Here is a 19,339-nt window from a genome sequence, read left to right as displayed (position 1 = left end):
GTAAGCTAAATACACGATGACAAATTTTGCTGTTCTTGTAATTAATCGGGCAATTGACGATGACAGTGCCTTGAAAGCATTTCAAAATGTGCGTGTCATCCTGCTAAGACACCCTGAGGGCTATCGTGTAAACCATATAATCCAATTAACGCAATGATATTAGATTTCTGTCAAAGAAATCAGAAATTGACTAAAAGCAAATATCATTACTGTGGTATTGTTAGTTTGCGTGTTTGGTTGTTGAATTTTATTAAATCAGGATAATCGACAACCATGTCATTCCTTTTTGTTTTAGCATTTAGAAAGTTTCAAACAAGTCAAATATAATTTCCAATCACCGTTACACATTCGTGCTTACCACCCCCATCTAATCAATTTGCACCTGCAACTTTACTTTACTCTCCCAGTTTTTCTCAGTGATCTCAAATATTTCAATATTGCAAAAATGGTCAAGATAACGGAATTTACCGATGGAAATTCAGAAGTGGACGATGATCTGTAAATCTCTGCAATTAAGGTTCATATAGTCATGTCTTAAACACACTTTTATCACAAAGCAAAGTTTACAAAGAGAAAATAAGGGTGTCGCCTTGAGGGGGTGCAGCCAATAACTGCAGGAGTCCAAAATATTTGCATATTAATTTAATGACAATATCGATGTCCTATAAAAGTTTGGGATATTCGCCCTGTACAGACATTCGTCCGACACTGTTCTTGATTTTGTACAGTGCACAAAATTCTAGGCTTTTTCGGCATCACCTCGAGATCAATGTAAGTATACCTGTTAAAATAATTTTACTGAATCCATTGCAACTTTGATTAACTTCGATTTTGCCATACAATGCGTGAATTTGAATGGACTCGACCCGCTCCCAAGCCTGTGTCGCGAAACAGGCTGTCGTGATATTAACATTTTTCCTTTTCACTTTAAGGTAAAATGCGCCTCATGAACAGATATTGAGACTGTCAAATTTTTCCTATACTTTAATAGTGTATTGCTTGTGGGGGCTCGTTTTATCGTTCTTGCATAAAGTAAAATTATCACCGTCTTAGTTTTTGATTTTGTTGTAATTTCCCCATAAACATGGATATTAGGAAGACGCTGGTTGAAAGTTTCCTTCACGAAAGTTTGAGCAAACGCTGAAGTATTTCAATTAATAGGCGCATACAACCTTAAATGAAAGTAAATGATTGTGTAAATAGTAAAAGCAACATCACTCTTTTACTCGATGGCTTTGTCACGCATGTAAGCCTGTAGACTAGTCGCTGTGGTGTCCAGTAACTCACAGCTATCGCTCGCTCTCGAAATAATGGATATCATAATTTGGTCCAACGGTCGATTTTATTTTCGATTCATGCCACGTTTCATGAAAAAGACATCATTGATAATGTACAAAGTCGTGGACACGTAACTTAACACCAATTTTCATTCACATGCTATTCTCGAGAGAAAGAAGCCATTATTATTCATATGTATGAACGAGATAAATGCTCGAAGTATCTCCATATGAGTCTGTAGGAATGTTATCGATATCATAATACATTTCAGGAGAGGGGTTGTTATCACAACGCTGTTAGTACTAGCCGTACTATCAGCATGCTTTGCTGCCTCCGCACCCAAAGCAGACGCTACCATCGACGAAACATCTGCCGTTGAAGAGACACCTGAAATCACGTCTGAGGCAGAATTCGAAGACTCAGAAGATGATTTGGAAGAGACGCGTTTTGAAGAAGATGACATAGAGGAATTTGATGAAAGTGACCTGGATGAACGCAGCGTTGAGGAGGAAGAATTGGAAGATGAAAGCGCTGACCAAGACGAAACTGCAGAGCAAGAAGTTGATGAGGAAGAAGAGACAGATACACATGAAATGAGCACAGCCAACGATGAGACAGAGGAGAGCAGTGAAGACGTCGATGAAGAAGCCATTAAGGTCGTGAAAGATGGTAAGCATAAAAGCTAGTTAATTCGTGTTTATGAACCAGCAGAATTTTCCCACAAGTGACGTGTTGCTGACGACTTGGAATCTAAATACTAAATATCTAAAAACTAACCATGCAAAACGGAAGTATATTTGCCTCAATTTTTAAAATATTACAAATTGCCAAACTTGCTCACGTAGAAGCGGCGATTCCGAGGAACAATTTGATTATTCCTTGTGATCATAAAGATACATTTATTTCAGTTCCCAAAAAACATTTTGAAATGTTTCCTTGTTACTGGCTTCCAAAGTATTGAGTACGAAATTTTATATAATGTTCTCTTTGGCCTTTTCGATGACAAGTTCAGACACTTTATGAGGAAAAAATATTACTCATATTAACAAAGTGGAAAGGGATATTTCTTTGGTCATTAAGACCGTAAAACAAAGCTATGATAAAAACGCCTTCTGTAAGTTATTATTTCAATTATGAAAAAACACGACTTTTACTTGAAATGTTTGTGCAGGAAAAACAAAGTTTCTTCAGAGGTGCACCAATCAATATGTTTTCTTGTGTAATATACGTAATTGTATCGATGTATCATGAACTATTAGTTCATAAGACTTTCACATTCAGGGGTGTCATAGAGAAAACAGTCAACAATCCGGTTTTTCTCATGCTTTGTTTTAAAATTCCAGATTTCACCATGAGGAGTACACTTTAAAACACCGACCAAAACTTAAATGATATTTGATTTTTCACTTTAAAGCAGCCTTACTCTTTACAGATATGTTTGAGAACTTTCTCTACAAGACTTTGAATTCCTATAAAATTTGTCATTTCAATATTTGAAGAAGGTAATGCATTTGTTTAGAATAGTGCGATGCCTACGTTTAAAATAAAGTATAGAATTCTTAATATTTCAACATGTTACAACAGTTGTACCTTTGAATTACACTGAAAATGGAAAAGTATTGGTTGTTACACAAGTTTTTGAACATGAAAAAGAGCTTTGGGCCTGTGCTTCTACGAGAATTATTGAACAGTCCTGATGCAAATGGATATGCATGTGCATAGCGAATACATATCATTACTATGCGACACTTATTGCTAGTCACATTACAGTCGTGGCCCGTGGTCAGTGTTTTTTTTTTCCTTTTTCTTCCAAAGCTCACAGACGATGGGCTTGCTATCACAGGAAGTGTTACAGGTTGTTTACTTGCCACTACAACTGGTATCAAGCATATCATGTTTGTAGAAGATATGGTGGTAATCTCGTCAGCATCCACAACTGCTACCAGAACCGCATTGTCGCAGGTAAGGCAATTGAAAACAAGAACAGTATACTGATAAATGGATCAAAGTTAAGAGGAACAGGTACACAGTTGAGGAAGATTGAACAGGCATTAGATTCCACTTTGGTGCTTAATCTTTGTTCGAGAACTTTCGTAATCTGCTTTCAAATTGTGCAATCATATTGTATCGAGAACGGATTACGACAATATGCGACTCGAGAGTGAAAGACTTAACCTATTTCTTAAACTTTCCTCAATGAAACCTTCGACCATTCTCTAACCAAAGTAAGAATAAAAAATCACGGGTCATCTTGCAAAATTTTGTACTAGAGAGACAAATTACCTAAGATTTCCTGATATTTGAAATTCAAAATGGCATTCACTCTATTCGGAAAAAATCAAATTTTAAAAAATCAAATTTTAGATTTTCGATAAACTATAAAGACAGTGAAAAGTTTTCTTTCACCGAGAGCTTTAAAATGAAACCCCACAAGTGGTAGATCAGAAGAGACAAAATATGAAAGCCCAGTCGAATGTCTGTCCTTGAGGCGCGTTCTACTTTAAACGAACAGAGACAAGGACTGAAAGGTGAACAAAAACTTATTCTTTGAACTTATTCTTTGTTCTTTTTATAGTACCTTGTGAACATTGTATAAGAATCTGAAATATTGTCTTATGATTCGAACAAGCTTCATAGCGATGATATGACACGAAAGAATCGATATTGTTTTTAAAGCATGACGCATTGTCTTTGAAAGAAGAGACGATTCTAAACCGACCATCGCTTTAACTGTCTTCCAAAACCTTTACTTTATCAAATCAGCTTACGCACGTCGCTATGGAAACTTGTGGATCGGGTTAAATGACAGATGTCGGGAGAGATATTTCAGATGGACTGATCGATCTCCGGTAAGAATACCAACTTTCAATATATTTTGGTGTATATTTTTTTTCAAAATATTTCTTCGGAAAATTCATGAATAATTCGTTGGCGCTGTTTTATTCCATTTTATTTATTTATTTTGCACAAAATAGTAAACAGGACAGAATAAAATAATACTTACACAGATTACCGATTGCAAATTATAAAAAACCCACGATCAAAAACTATTTGTGCATTGATAACACAGAAAAGTCCTAAGACTTATTTCCACTGCGGTCAAAATATACACGACTTCAAATAACAGTGACCAAACACACGCGTAATAGACAATTACAAAATGATATATGAGAGAATACCAAAACACGGGACAAAGCTAACGGAATTCATTGTTGGGTCTTGCGACAAAAACACTGTGCAAATACTTCTTTACTTTTCGTTTAAAGACACAATTCGGGACAACATTCCTGATGTTACATGGTAAATTATTCATAGGTGTGATGCTGAATAATGAAACCTATTTTGAAAGACTTAAGCTCTAAATGGCATATGGCTTCACACAGTTTCGTCCTTGTCAAGAGTTTTAATACAGCGTGACATACCATTACACAAATACTTTGTATACGCCTTAGACCTACGATTAGTATCTCTCAAGGTTTAGAGTTGGGGTTCAAATGGGAGAACAGAATGAAGATAGTATGTGCCTCAAAAGTAAGAGACTTGAACGTTTGCGCAAACTTTCCTCAGTGGAACGTTCAACTATTCTCTTACCAAATCAAGAATAAAAATCTGGGGTCACCGAACAAAATTTGGTACTAGAGCAACAAATTACCAAGTAATATTTGCTCGTTTTTGAAATTCAAAATGTCCACCATCCCTGTTTTGACTCTATGAAGAAATAATTTTTTCGATTGTAGGAAAACTAAGATGACAAAAATCTTTCTTACTCCAAGAGCTTTGAAATGAGCCCAATAAATTTGTAGATTAGAAGAGCATTGTAAAATTTTGAGAGTCCCGGTGTCTATCTTGAAACGCATTCTACATGTACCTTTAAAATATCATAAATTATGTGAGGTTCTGAAAAGGATATGTGATGACATAGGCCGACAACCAAACAACCTCAACGTCACAGAACAGTCGACAGAGACAAGCGACAGAGAAAAATAGAAATATAAGCAATATTAAGGCGTCAACATTCTTTTAGTCTCTATCCCTGATGTGTTGCTAAAATATATATGGAACACAACTTAAGGAAAACTGAAAAACAAATCGTATCATACACAATTTAAAAACTCAGTTCAGTTTCCATGGGTTAAACAAGGTTTTATTTTACTGTAGTACAATTTCAGAAGATGGTATTGTCGTCAGCCTGACAACTACAGAAACGAGGACTGTGTTGAGATGTACAGGAATGGACGTTGGAACGATCTAAAATGTCACTACCGACGTCGTTTCATGTGCCAGAAACGCCGATACCACCGCTACCACTGGTACCACTGGCATAGGCCTAGGCCATGCTGGGGTTAAGTCGCATAAATGGTAATTACAAAATCCATGTGATTTTCACAAGTATGGCAATACCACAGCGTGCTTTGTCCTGGCAATATTTTTAGGAAAGGGATACAACTCTAGGAGTTTCAAGTGACACGGTGGTGTTCTGTTATTTCAGATCTCCAACGTCAGATATATGTGTCAAATTGTGTGACTTTCATGTGACATCGAATATACAGCAGTATATACCTGAAAGTCTATAGAAATGACGTCACTGTTTAACAAATAATAGCAAGGCAAAGGTCCCTCAATATTTGTTTAAATGCCCTCACTATCATAATAAATAAAAGTATTTTTAAAAGTGCCTAGGCAACTTTGTTGTATCTGTATTTAAAATTCTGTAGAGCTACTACTCGCACAAAAACTATATATTTGCATTTTTGTTTTGATAATTTGCAGCTGAACAGAATTGCTGTTACGGAACTTGGCTGGACATGAAACTATTTGACCGCGAATGAACAGAAACCGGACAAGACAGATAATCCATATTCATCCACACCTTCATGAATTATTTATGACGATTTCTCTACAACGCTTATATGATCATTAACTTTCTTTCTTCGACATGCGGCTGTTAGGGTTTTCGTCAGGTTTCCATAGTATTTTCCATGGAAACAAGATGAGAATTCAACTACCTCAAACGAAACTCGTTTTAGTGTCAGCAGATATTTCGTGTGCAATACTTCGTTTTGCCATTATCCGCGTAGGAACGCCCTCTAGAGAAGAAGGTGTACATCAGATATGAGCGACAACAACAGTTGATTAAGTAATGTAGTAGTGACGAAAGTCCCGTTTCTATATATATATATCTTTGCATGCAATAAATATCATAATTAAAGCAAAAACATATTGTCAGGACATGTTCTATTTTTGCATTAGATATTTTGCTTATTCAGATATTTTGTTAGGTGAATCTTTCATCTTGTGATTTGACTGTTTAATGCTATTTTAGGGTATACCTTATCGTTGTATATCAAATCATGCCCCTTCATGCCACGTCCTATACGTCGTGTCACGGGCATATCAAGTCAGATTATACTTTATCAGATTACAAAATATCATATCATATCATATCACATCATATCATATCATATCATATCGTATCATATCGTATCATATCATATTGCATCATATCATATGACGATAAAATCATTTCGGTAAACCGTCACTTGGCTACCAGTTTTGATTATTCTGTTCCGTCTACAGCGTTCTCCGTGCATCTTTCTTTCTTTTTAAACTCAGACAATGAACTGACTGCGACCCCCGGCTGTCTGCCCTGTACCACTATTTGCTCGAACCGACATGCATTTGGGTATATAGAGGCAGACCACATGATTGTCCCTTTTGAAATCAAAGCAGAAGCGCTTCGTAAAAATGAGGACATTTGTTGGTTTCCCATGAATTACATTCCGCTACATTGAATTTAATAATTACTCTTAAAGTTCCATTAACTGCAAATTATAATATTTTCCGCTACTGCTTCTGTTCTGTCTATGATGCAGTTTCTTGTTATACTCCTTACATCATGTCAAAATACCTAATACTCGACTGGTAAGCATAGTCTGTGTGCGAGCTATGTCGAATGCTATCGTTGAGAACTGAAATAAATTCTGAACGAGAAGTCATTTTTTCATCACAAACATCGCATACTATACACAGTGCGTCATATTTGGAAGGCTAGTACTTGATATTTCAACAAACTCTAGGGAGAAGAAAAAGAAAAGTTGACAAAAACAGTGAAAATATTAGTAAATGTTGCAGTATGACGTCAAAACAAATTCAATAATCCATAGCTACCATCCATTCACAGGTAATGTCGATCATGAACTATGGATTTGCTCACATGAAGGAATCATCATGGTTGTTTGTATACTAACCCGCGATACGAAATGTGATTAGTGTTTGATGACGAAAATACATGGGGACTTCTTGCGTGCCAGGATTGCGTTTAGCTTTCACTTTGTATGAAGTGAGGGTAATTGCAGTAATTGGAGAGCTTGTTTGTTTGTCTGAATAGCTTTTCACGGAGATTGTGGTCGGAGTTCGATGTACAGCACATGTTGCATCAGCTGATGGCCATCTCTTTGTCATGCTGGAGTGTATAGAGGGTGAATTGGTCTGAATGCATTTCCTTTCCTCGAATACTACCGCACACACGTAGGAAACGTTTTAGACACGCTCGGACTCAAACATTCACCGAAAGAATTTGACTTCTTATTTATTGGTGGAGCATGGTCCATATTTTTGCAAATAAAATCAAAATTTATGAAAGTTTATGAGAAGAAATAGTAAGTTCGTGGGAAAATGGAGCCAATTAAATCTCCTTTAGCTCTCATATCCGACAAATTTCCTTCTCATTTTCTCTGCTCGAAAAATGTTTTTTTCTTTTCTGCCTTCAAACTCATGTAGATATACCTAACGTACAACAGGTAGACAAGGTCCATTACAGGTTATGTAAAGTCTTATTATTGACGACGGAATCTGAATCAGGACTGTGATAGAAATTATTTATGAACGTGTAAATATTTCGTTTGCTCGGAGTGTCTATCAGACATAAGACGTTTCTTGACTGCTCTCGTCATATCAACGCGATGTACAAGTAGAATGCTTTTCTAATCTTTTTGAACGTTAACTTGATTTTAAGCTTGTGGAGTATCTAATGGTGTCCATTTTGAATATCAAATAACAATAACTTTTTGGTTTTTGATTTCTGCTTCGAGTGACTAGATTTCAGTTTTGATTGCCTTTACTGAAAATATACTTCGGACAGCAGCCTTCAGTGCTTGTCAGAACAACAAAATATTGACGTCAGAGTCATGGCGCAATTTAGAACTTTCGTTCTAGCTCATTTAGATCATCTGCCTGCGATGACATGCCCATTCAATTGATCTGAGTTAATTAATTCGCTAAAAAAACAGAGAAATTTATCAAATGTAAATAACTTCGTCTGACATTGTCGACTGATTTGCGTGTGTGTACTTTCTCGTCGGTTTCACTTCGTTTATCCTATATCGATACGAATTCCCACGAATTCGATGTTGCTTGGCTTTGAACTTTAAACGTTGAACATAAAATGACAATTTATTCAAGAAATTGTATGAACAATACGATACTTTGCATCTATTTGCTTCTTATGCGATTGGTACGGTACGCTACATTTTATTCATAGACAAGGCGATTTGTCCAGAATCTTATATTCTTAATTACAAACCAGATGTTCATTGAACATGCTGGCATCACTTTAATTCGCTTTCCACATTAAATTTTTCCCTCTACTCTTGTACCTATCTACATTCTCCATGGCTGAACCTATACCAATGTGCAGTGTCATAGAGGGACTGTTGAAGCTTGACAATAACACAGAGTAACATAGACATCTATGTTTCTCTATGACAATAACGTGTGCACGTGGTTGTTTGCACAATGAAACCTCCATGCAGTGGGTGTCGATAACACACATTTCGATGACTCAGATTTTCCACGGTGATCCAGTTCTTGTGTCGAGGGGTGCAGCCACAAACTGCAAAAGTTAGTCAGCATTTACATTTTTTAATTGAATGAAAACACCGATGGCCTGTAAAAGTTTTAGATGTTCGCCCTGTAGAGTAAATAATAATTTCGTCGGACATTGTCGATTGATTTGCGTGTATACTTTCTCGTCGATTTCGCTTCGTTTATCCCATATCGATACAAATTCCCACGAATTCGATGTTGCTTGGCTTAAAACTTTAAAAATGTAACAAAAAATGACAATTTTTAAAGAAACCATATGAACAAGTCCTCCCGATACTTTGCATGGATTTGCTTCTTAGGCATACACAAAGCAATAATGTTTCCAGAATTCTATATTTTAATTACAAACGAGGTGTTAATTAAGCTCGCCGGTATCACTTTAATTCGCTTTTTACGTTAAATTTTTCTCTCTACTCTTGTACTAATCTACATTATCCATCGCTGTACCTATGCAAATGTGCACTGCCATTGAGGGAATGTTGAAGGTAGACAATTACGTGCGATTCATTGCACAAAGACACCTCCTTGCAGTGGGCGTCTTTAACACACATTCGATGACTCAGAGTTTGCAGAGCAGTGATCCAGTTCTGCTGTCGAAGAGTGCAGCCATAAAGTTAATCAGCATTTACAATTTGAATTGAATGAAAACACCGATGGCCTATATAAGTTTGGGATGTTCGCCCTGTAGAGACATTCGTCTGACGCCGCTCTGTCCAAGTACGAACTGAGCACAGAACATTTAAGACAATTTGGAATCGCCTGTGTAACAATGTAAGTACACCTTCACTTTTTACAGCTCTCACAGCAACTATCACTAATGTGTGCGAGCATTGTTCTGCGAGGTGTCGTGGTGGTGAGCTTTGTCTTTTTGACTTTTTTTCTAATTTTTCTTGCATCTGCATGGAAACTTCTGCTAGGCTGCCATGACACAAACATTATTACTTTACACTTTCTAGGAATTATATCCATTTAAGGACCGTCTTAGATTGTCATAGATTTTCTAAAATTCGTTGTTCGGTGAGGGAGGGGGGGGGTGGGTAGGTAGGCCCGATTCGGTTTGTAACTTCGGTTTCCCAGTTACATTTGTGGCCCCTAGTATTTGTAAAGCGAACGCCACCTCAGAATCATGACTGATGCGGTTTCTATCGACGATTTATATACTAAACAGCTCACGGAATGCAGGATGATAGGAATTGCGGGATGATAAAACAACATTGAAACATTTTGGCACTTTATGGTAAAATATCGTGTATTGAAGAATTCGATTCTTTATATCCAGCACAGCATAAACAGGGTCGTATTCTACTCGTAACTGTAAGCTTGTACTCTCTGCCTGACATCAAGTTGAGAATAATTTCCTCTCAAGTCTGTTGATTGTTTGTTAAATGGGCGACTCTTTGAAAAAGCGGTTCCCACCAAACGAACAAATTTCAAATTATAACTCCTGCAATAATCTGAAACAGTCCTTACACAAGCCAAGAGTCAACATGAGTTGAATTAAGCAAATTAGCAATAGTAATGCAACTTACAAATATTATCGACGTAAACAAATGCAAGAAAGTAAGTGCAAATACTTATATCACTCTGTGTTCGGCCAAAAGAAGTCATCTGTGATTGTGTGGGTGACAGACAAGGTATCGACAATAAGTTGTATGAATAGCATTTCTGTTTGAAAGTACGTTGGTGTTACTTCAAATTCCAGGAGAGGGGTTGTTATCACGACGCTGGTAGTACTAGCTGTACTATCAGCATGCTTTGCTGCCTCCGCACCCAAAGCAGAGTCTACCATCGACGAAACATCTGCCGTTAAAGAGACACCTGAAAGCGCGTCTGCGGAAGAATTCGAAGACTCAGAAGATGATTTGGAAGAGAGAAGTCTAGAAGAAGACGACATAGAGGAATTCGATGAAAGTGACCTGAATGAACGCAGCGTCGAGGAGGAAGAATCGGAAGATGAAAGCGCTGACCAAGACGAAACCGCAGAGCAAGAGATCGATGAGGAAGAAGAGACAGATACACATGAAATGAGCACAGCCGACGATGAGACGGAGGAGAGCAGTGAAGACGTCGATGAAGAAGCCATCGAGCTCGTGAAAGATGGTAAGCATTATATTTTTGAGTTATGAGGAAGTAACAGTTATGAACATGATTCAACCGACATTGTTTGCTGTAGCCAAACTTTTGCTGACAATGCGTCGGACAATATGCAGCCATTCATGGTTCTTATACCGTAAAGCTTGCGTACATCTCCCATATATTTTTTCATACTGCAGAATTGCTTGCAACCTATATCTCCCTTACCTTAAAGAAAAAGTACAGTGAACTTATTTCTATCACACGAATTACCTATGATCAAACATGGAGGCGGGGATGGTAAAACGAATAACACTGTTTCAAAAAAGTATGACAATTGAATAGTATAGAAACAATACCACTACATTCCTCTGAAAATAGAGCACTATCCAATACAGGGCCTAGAGCCTACATTGACCCAACTTTGAAGATACTTTGGGTAAAAAGTCAGTGTAATTCTTTTTAGTATAATTGCACAACGTGTTTAATAATACCCTCCCATGCATGAAATACATCATTTTACTAATACTTGAAGAAGGTGATCATCGACCATGCGACACCAAATTTAAAACGGAGAAAATGTTTTTCTTTCTTGAACACATTGCTACAATTGTATCTTTTACTTTCACAGAAATATCGAAAAGTCGTAACACCAATGCTTGAACATGATACACAATTCTGTTGTACATCTGTAAATATTGAACAGTCCTTGTCTCAAAGGATATTTGCATGTTTACCGAATACATATTCACGATCTAGCATGGTAGTCACATCACATTCATATCCATATAGTTTTGAAGTCTTTGTTGTTTTTCGTGTTTTCTTTTGTAGCTCACAGACGATGGGTCTGCTATCACAGGAAGTGTTACAGAATGTTTACTCGCCGCCGCCGTTGGAGAAGAGCACATCGAATTTGTAGAAGAAAAGGCGGTACCCTTGTCAGCATCCACAACAGCTACCAGAACCGCATTGTCAGAGGTAATGTCACTGAAAGCATAAATGGCAATTCCACTCGAAATTAAAAGACTTGCAGGCCAACAGATGGAAATACTGAACATGTAACGGGTTCTGTCTTTGTCTTGAATGCTGTTTGAAAAATGTTTTAAATTGCTCTTAAGTCTTGCTATAATATCGAGGAGGATTGACCGGACAGGGAACATACAGAGAGAAATATAAACAGAAAAATAGTACACATAAAAATAGATCACCGTCACCCTCTGTTGATTTGAAATGGCGTCACGTATAAAGAGAACAGATGACGAAGAATCGATTATCATTAAATGGTTGTAGAAGAGACATTTCAGCTGATCCTTGCTTTAAACGTCTTCGAAAACCTTCCTCTTTTTCTCAAATCAGCTTACGCACGTCGCTATGGAAACTTGTGGATAGGATTGAATGACAGACGTTGTGAAGGACGTTTTAGATGGACCGATCGATCTAGGGTAAGGATACTTATTTCAACCTGCAATGAAAAGTCAAATGTCGTTCATGAAAGATTCGGTGACGTTTGATAGTTTCGTCATCGTGATAACGTGCGACTTGTCTTCGAGGGAGAAATCTGTATCTGGCAAAGTGGCGATATTCATAAGGGAGAATTAAATTAAAGCATACATGCCCATATTCCCATAAGGTCGATGTGATAGTTGAAGACGGGCGACATTTGACGACTTTGCCCACAACGTCATATCCTTAATATAGCAGTATAGTCACAAGGGCCAAAGAATAGAAATTCAAACAAGTTTAATAATGAAATGTCTTTTAATCTTTATCACCGGATGTTATAGTCGAAACAACAGAAGACAATTGAAAGTAAATCAAACAAAAACGGTACCGTAGGCATGAACTTCATTTTCACGGGGTAATGTTAAAGCAATAATTTCATGTGCTTGTTTCTGTAGTACAATTTCAGCAGATGGTATTGTCATGAGCCTAACAACTACAGAAACGAGGACTGCGTAGAGATGTACAGGAATGGACGCTGGAACGATCTACGATGCCGCAGGCGACGTCGTTTCATGTGTCAGAAACGCAGACACTGCCACAGGCACCACTGGTACCACTGGCACGGGTATCATCACTGGGGTTAAGCCACACAAATGGTAATTATCCATCTACGTGCTTTTCAACAGTTTTGTCTCTATCTTCGCAAAATTTCATGATAATGATGTATTTTTGTCACTGTAAGTATAGTTTGCTTGTGAAACCGCGATGCCTTATTTTTCCGGCTCTACAATATCTGATATATAGGTATACAATTTCACGTGAAATTTAACGCAGTTTGCATTATTTTGTCCAAAATTCATAAAAATGAATTCAATCATTGTGAAATGTAATGAGGTTTAGGTAGCAAATAGTATTAATGCATTATTTCACTCTACGACCTAAGAGCCTCTGCCAAAGGATTATTGAATGAAATGCGCTTTACAGCTCAGAACGCCTAACGCCATTTCTTTTACAACCACGAACATTTTAAAGCGTCTTCTCATCAATGAAACCAATAACAACAATAACGACAACAACAACGATGACGATGACGATGATGATGACGATGATGATGATGATGATGATGATGATGATGATGATGATGATGATGATAATGATGATTTATCAATTTTTTATTACTACTGTGATTATTTGCAGATGAACGGTACTACTGCATTTGGACTAGGCTTGCAAATTGTAGCTGCTTTGACAACGAACTCAACGGAACTGAATAAGATAACAAACTCCTATTTATTATCACCTTTCTGCAGTATTTGCCAACAATGTTCCTACAACTTTTCGATCATTAAATGCTTTGCTTTTTTCGAAATTTGGTTGTTCGGTTTGAGACTGGTTGCCATCGGATCCACGGAACCTAGATAACAATTCAACAGCCTTAAATGTAATACGTTTTAGTGTCAGCAGATATTTTGTGACATTGTCTATATAAAATTTTCTGTCGTTATCAGTTGAGAAAAACCGTCCAGGGATTAAGTTTATAGCAATAAAATATAAACGATGACAGTCTTCTTTCTTTATTGTCTTTGCATGCAATAAATAATAAATATCAGCATTAAAGCAATAAAATATTGTCATGACATGTTTTCTTTTCGTTTTGAAAATTGTCTGATGTCTCATCCACCACTCTATCTTCAACAACTCTGCAAGATTATGTAGTCCCCTAAGTGTTGAATCCATTGAAGACCGTCATCAAGCAAGCAAAGATGTTGTTCCTCCGAGATAGAGTAATTCCTATTGTGACTATCGGACTTTACCTAACAGTGAGCAGACGACAATCTGCTCTTTACCTATCAGATCAACAAATACAGTTCTTAGTTGTTGTCCCATGCTAAAGCCTTAAGCCATAACCGCACATCCTAAACAGTCATGTCAAGGGACCGGAAGAGAAAATATTTCGTCAATTCTTTTTCACAACCCCCCCCCCCCGCCCCAAACACATCGCAAGTCAGCATTTTCTGTAGGTCAGAAAATTTTGGAGGCTCCCAGACACCAATTTAAAAATGCAGAGCCGACCGGCGCCAATATATCACATACGCTTTCATCAGCTTCTTCGTGTTCTTACCCATGTAGGAGCCATACGTACTCAGACGCTCGTGCGTTCATGTGAACAACTTATCAACAATACGTTCACTTGTAATCCTAACGTAGGATTAGCTTAAAACATGTAGGAATAATGAAATTTGTAAATGGCTGTCTGGAGAGTACGCTACAGATGGTTGGAATCCCAACTTGGTGGGATGCAGCTCATAACTATAATGATTGTGTTTTAACTGACCTCACTTACCTGGCCATGCTTACGCTTTCACGCGATGATTTAACAGTAATACACTCAGCAATTACTATAACTTTCGCTTTAAATATTTGTTGACAAGTACAATCACTGGACAATAGTAGGTTCCGAAGACTGTCCTGCTTGACAAGAGCACAGGACCCACTGCTGAGGGTATTTCTCAATGAGATCTCTATTCGTCCACTCGTCGTTGTTCCTTCATTATGACAGAACATTAATAAATGCCTGACTGAATATTTCTTTAATGTTACAGCGCACGCAAAAATAGTCTGGGTTGCCATATGATTAAATTGTTAGCAAAATGGCTTGTCATAAAACGAAATTGGTGGAAATTTAGAAGTTCATTTCACTGATACGGACGCAGCTCCAGTAAATACCAGACCACAAGGGCTTCGTGGCCGCAGCAGACATATATCTGTTGATCTGTGTTCGTATCACTGAGAAAAAGAAAATTTGCTCTTTACCTATCAGATCAGCCGATACAGTTCTTGGTGCTGTTACCCTAATCCATTAATTCCTCATGCCCTACACAATCGCGTTAATGTCTTACTTAACTGAACAACAGAAATGGAGGCCAAGACATTTTAATACTTGTAATTATAACGTGGGATTATTTTAAAGGTGTATTACTCACGGATGGCGAATTTTTGCAGACTTATACATCATGAAACGGTTGTAGCGGGAGTACTCTACAGGCGAGAAAATCCAGGATGGGCTCCAGTTGATACCACATTTTCTCTTGATTGTGTTTTATGTGCCTCTACTTTCTTGACGCGATGGTTTTTACAGTAGAACAGTCAGCTGGAATTTACATTTTTCGCCCTTTTTATTTAACACTTGTTGGGGTTCACTTAGAAGCACATGCAGAAAATACCGTCAATATTTTCCGTTGTAAAATATTTAGGTTGAAAGACGGACGGACGGACGGACGGATGGACGGACGGACGGACGGATGGATGGATGGATGGATGGATCATTACCCTTCTAAGCAGCATTTTGATTTAGGCATTTTGCTGCCACTGTCACGAAATTGTACGTGTGTGAAAGGGTCAATCTGTCGGTAAGATGGTTACGCTGCAATTTGATTGCATCACACACATTAATATAACTGTAATAGCAACTGGACATTACCTCGTTGCCATCCCCAAAATATTCCACCGTATAGTCTTCTCGCTCCTCATCAAGGAAATGGTATTCTGACATATGCTATGGTGGCAAAGCAAGCAACAAACAAATTTACTTCTGATACATGGACAAATCAGGGACTCCTGTTCTCCTTTGTGTTCAAATAAACATTAAAACGGAAAGCAGAATTGTTTTTTGATGTCAATGTCTGTTGAATCTGGAATCGAGATAATTTGGGAATCTAAATGTTAAGGACATCTTTAACACTACGAGAAGGGAACAATCTGCACAAAAGATATTTTCTAAGTCGTTTGTGTGCTGAAGACGGTATGTAAATGCCGCTTGATGTACTGAAGTTCACCTGGAGAATGTCCTACTCATGTATTTGGATATCAACACCATTTTGTGAAATAAATATTACTACCTTGAATGAAGTCATTAAAGAGGCACTCCCACTTGGTAACATTTTTAAAACATTTTCAATACCAATTGTCGATATTTGACGTAGCGACTGCGCGCGGAACGCGAGATATCGATAAAAACATGTCATTTCCCGAGCGTATTTTTCACATCCCCAAGTTTTACGATCGTTTCTGATTTTGACCCGAAATCCCCCGAAGGTTTGTTGTTGTGTTGATTGACGATATTCTAGGGAGCCTATAATAAGTTCGAACGACGCAATTAATTTACTTCCCACTGCAAAGACTTTATATACAGCATTATGTCTTTACCTCAGGTAAGTTTTTAAAAACTTCTCCATAGTTTTTATCGTTTTTATTATTCTAAATCAGTTGAATTATATTTTTAATCAATACCACAGAAAAACATCAGTATTTACGTGTTAAATATTAGCCGCCCCCCGATGACTACATTTTGTCGTCTGCCACACAGTACGTGTGGTTCACCGCGCGCGTGGTATGCGTCTATGCATACCACGCGGCGGCCGCTGTGTATCAACCGCACGTGGCTGTGCTAGTCACCTATGCGAATTCTGGTGGAATCAGCAAGCGTTGTTTTTCGTTTATTCGCCAAATCAGTAAGACTCAGCTTTCTCCCACGGGGCATGACCGATCACCGACGCGAGTGGTACAGTGGCGTACAGCAGCGTCAGCGTAGACTTGTACTCCATAGCTTAGTTGACAATGGCCCCAGTGCCGAATAATCAATGTTCGGAAGCTGAATTCAGGTGGGCCACCGGAATTCAACTTTTACTTTTTTGAAGACATGTTTTTATCGATATCTCGCGATCCGCGCGCAGTCGCCACGTCAAATATCGACCGTTGGCATTAAAAAACTGTGTTTTAAAAATGTTACCAAGTGGGAGTGCCATTTTAATGCGCTTTAAATAAAATTCTTTGTTTGCTGTCCGCGCTCTGATAGGTTTTCAGAGGAATTTATGAAAACAAACACAGTGGTAACACTATTACAAAAAATATTATTTTTCTAAAAGAAACTAAATTAAATTTGAGCTAGTGGTAATACACTTGTGCTTTTGTCTGTGTTTGTTTGGGTTTTTTTTGTCTGGTTGGCTGCAAGGTTTTTCAAACATCAAAGGACGACAAACAAAGAATATTCTTTAAGTGGCCTAATATACAAAACAAACCATGCTGTCGAACCGATAAAGAAATTAGTAATTTAGCCGCTACAAGGGCATGCGTTCAGAAGAGTCGTGGAGTATGCCGAACAGTCCTGTTTGTTGAAAAATTGTTGTAATTCTTCAGTCGCAAGAACTCTTAATATTCATTTAACATTAAAGTTCATTTACTTTTGTGTCGAGCAATCACTCCTTTGTCTCAGGATGCCAATTGTGCTTTTTTCAAGTAACTGTATTACGTGTGCAGCATCAACATCTTGAAATTTTTGAAACTCCATAATCTGTCTATGAAAGCAACATACGCGAACGAAAAATGGGTCAGATGTAATGTATTTTACCCGATTACTATTTACTGTACGTGGTGTGCATTGTTTTTAAAATTTGAAGCCACAGACTTCCTCACCAAAAATCGATCCTGATACTGAGGATTCCAGGAAAGGTTGTGGAAAGTTTTACAACGTCGAATATAACAGACAATTGATGTTTTTACCTGTTATCGCACTCTCTCGGCGCAATTCCTGCAATGACCACACGTTTCCTTATTTGACTGACGTTTTTTCATTGAATTTTATCAAACACCCGTGATGCCAGTCAGGGAAATTTGTATCTTCCGAAATTCAAGACTGCCACAGGTCAAAAGTCTTTGTCTTTCCGTGTAGCGAGTACTTAGGCCGTTTCGATTAGAAACAGCAGCTCAAAATAATCCACTTTCAAAATATAGTTGCTTGAATATCTTATGATGAAGTTTTCCGATAAGAGTTCAAATTTAGATTAAATGTTTCTTTTTTGTGATGTAATGAAGATCTAACAGCCCAAGGTCCTTGAACCCATATTGATCCAGTCCCAAACTTTCAAATTGTTTTAATTCGTTGAATTAATTATTGAGGGTGCAACAGAGAAACAGGCTTTTTATTTCATTTTTGCTTCGTACAGGAACGCATTTATCTCTATAGCTAAAACAACTGAATAATGTCATTATGTGATCAACATTTTAACGAAACAGTAATTTAATATCCAATCCAATCGTCGTTGATACGCTGCTAAGTTTGTCGCCGTAAAAATGCAAGGTTGACAAAAGTAGCATTTGTGTGAACTGAATGTGCTCACGTGGTTTAAAGGTATTACAGTCACCTGTAATCTAATATGCCCATATATGGTCAAAGAGGCGTTCCTTGGTATTCAAAATGCCCATGTGAGGGCGTTGTTTTTAAAACCCCGCTTAAAATCTGTGATTGGTTAGATTTTCTATTTCCATGGTAACTGTGGCAAAATTGGAACAGGTGACAGTATACCTTAAAACAGGTTCGTTACCTAGCGGTACGCTTCATAGAACAATCAGATATCTGTCATATCATACGTAGCCGGTTACATCAACTTTTGCACAGTTCTCTTGGAGTTAAATCATAATTACAAAGTTCAATAAATATACAATGAGATATTTAACTTGACACTGCTCAGTGCTTCACGCGGACAGTTAGATATTTATCACATCAATATCTGTATCAAATTCTGTGCAGTTATTTCGGAGTTATATGACTAATTTTATAATTATATAACTTCATTAAATACGCAAATGAGCTACTCAGTAACTT

General features: G+C 37.6%; 2 protein-coding genes across 3 annotated transcripts in view; both read left to right on the top strand.

Annotated features, from left to right (window-relative positions):
* The first annotated feature begins 682 nt into the window (after positions 1–682).
* LOC139131730 (low affinity immunoglobulin epsilon Fc receptor-like) overlaps positions 683–19,339 on the top strand; it is a 123,261-nt gene continuing 104,604 nt past the window's right edge. The window contains exons 1-6 of one of the 2 annotated variants that reach the window (XM_070697931.1): positions 683–771; positions 1,550–1,947; positions 3,094–3,240; positions 4,042–4,127; positions 5,437–5,637; positions 6,049–6,494. In XM_070697931.1, coding sequence (XP_070554032.1) covers positions 770–771; positions 1,550–1,947; positions 3,094–3,240; positions 4,042–4,127; positions 5,437–5,625 — 822 coding nt within the window. In that variant the 5' untranslated portion in view covers positions 683–769 and the 3' untranslated portion in view covers positions 5,626–5,637; positions 6,049–6,494. Of the gene's footprint in view, positions 772–1,549; positions 1,948–3,093; positions 3,241–4,041; positions 4,128–5,436; positions 5,638–6,048; positions 6,495–19,339 lie in introns of those variants that run through there. The other variant, XM_070697932.1, reaches the window with a different exon arrangement.
* On the top strand, positions 9,878–14,261 carry LOC139130512 (low affinity immunoglobulin epsilon Fc receptor-like). The gene is made up of 6 exons (XM_070696284.1): positions 9,878–9,933; positions 10,865–11,262; positions 12,067–12,213; positions 12,592–12,677; positions 13,134–13,334; positions 13,876–14,261. Coding segments are annotated over exons 1-5 (822 nt in total). The 5' UTR covers positions 9,878–9,931; the 3' UTR covers positions 13,323–13,334; positions 13,876–14,261.

The sequence above is a fragment of the Ptychodera flava genome, chromosome 4 (assembly GCF_041260155.1).
Source record: "Ptychodera flava strain L36383 chromosome 4, AS_Pfla_20210202, whole genome shotgun sequence".
In the NCBI taxonomy this organism is placed as follows: domain Eukaryota; kingdom Metazoa; phylum Hemichordata; class Enteropneusta; family Ptychoderidae; genus Ptychodera; species Ptychodera flava.
This window is presented reverse-complemented; position numbering and strand designations above follow the sequence as displayed.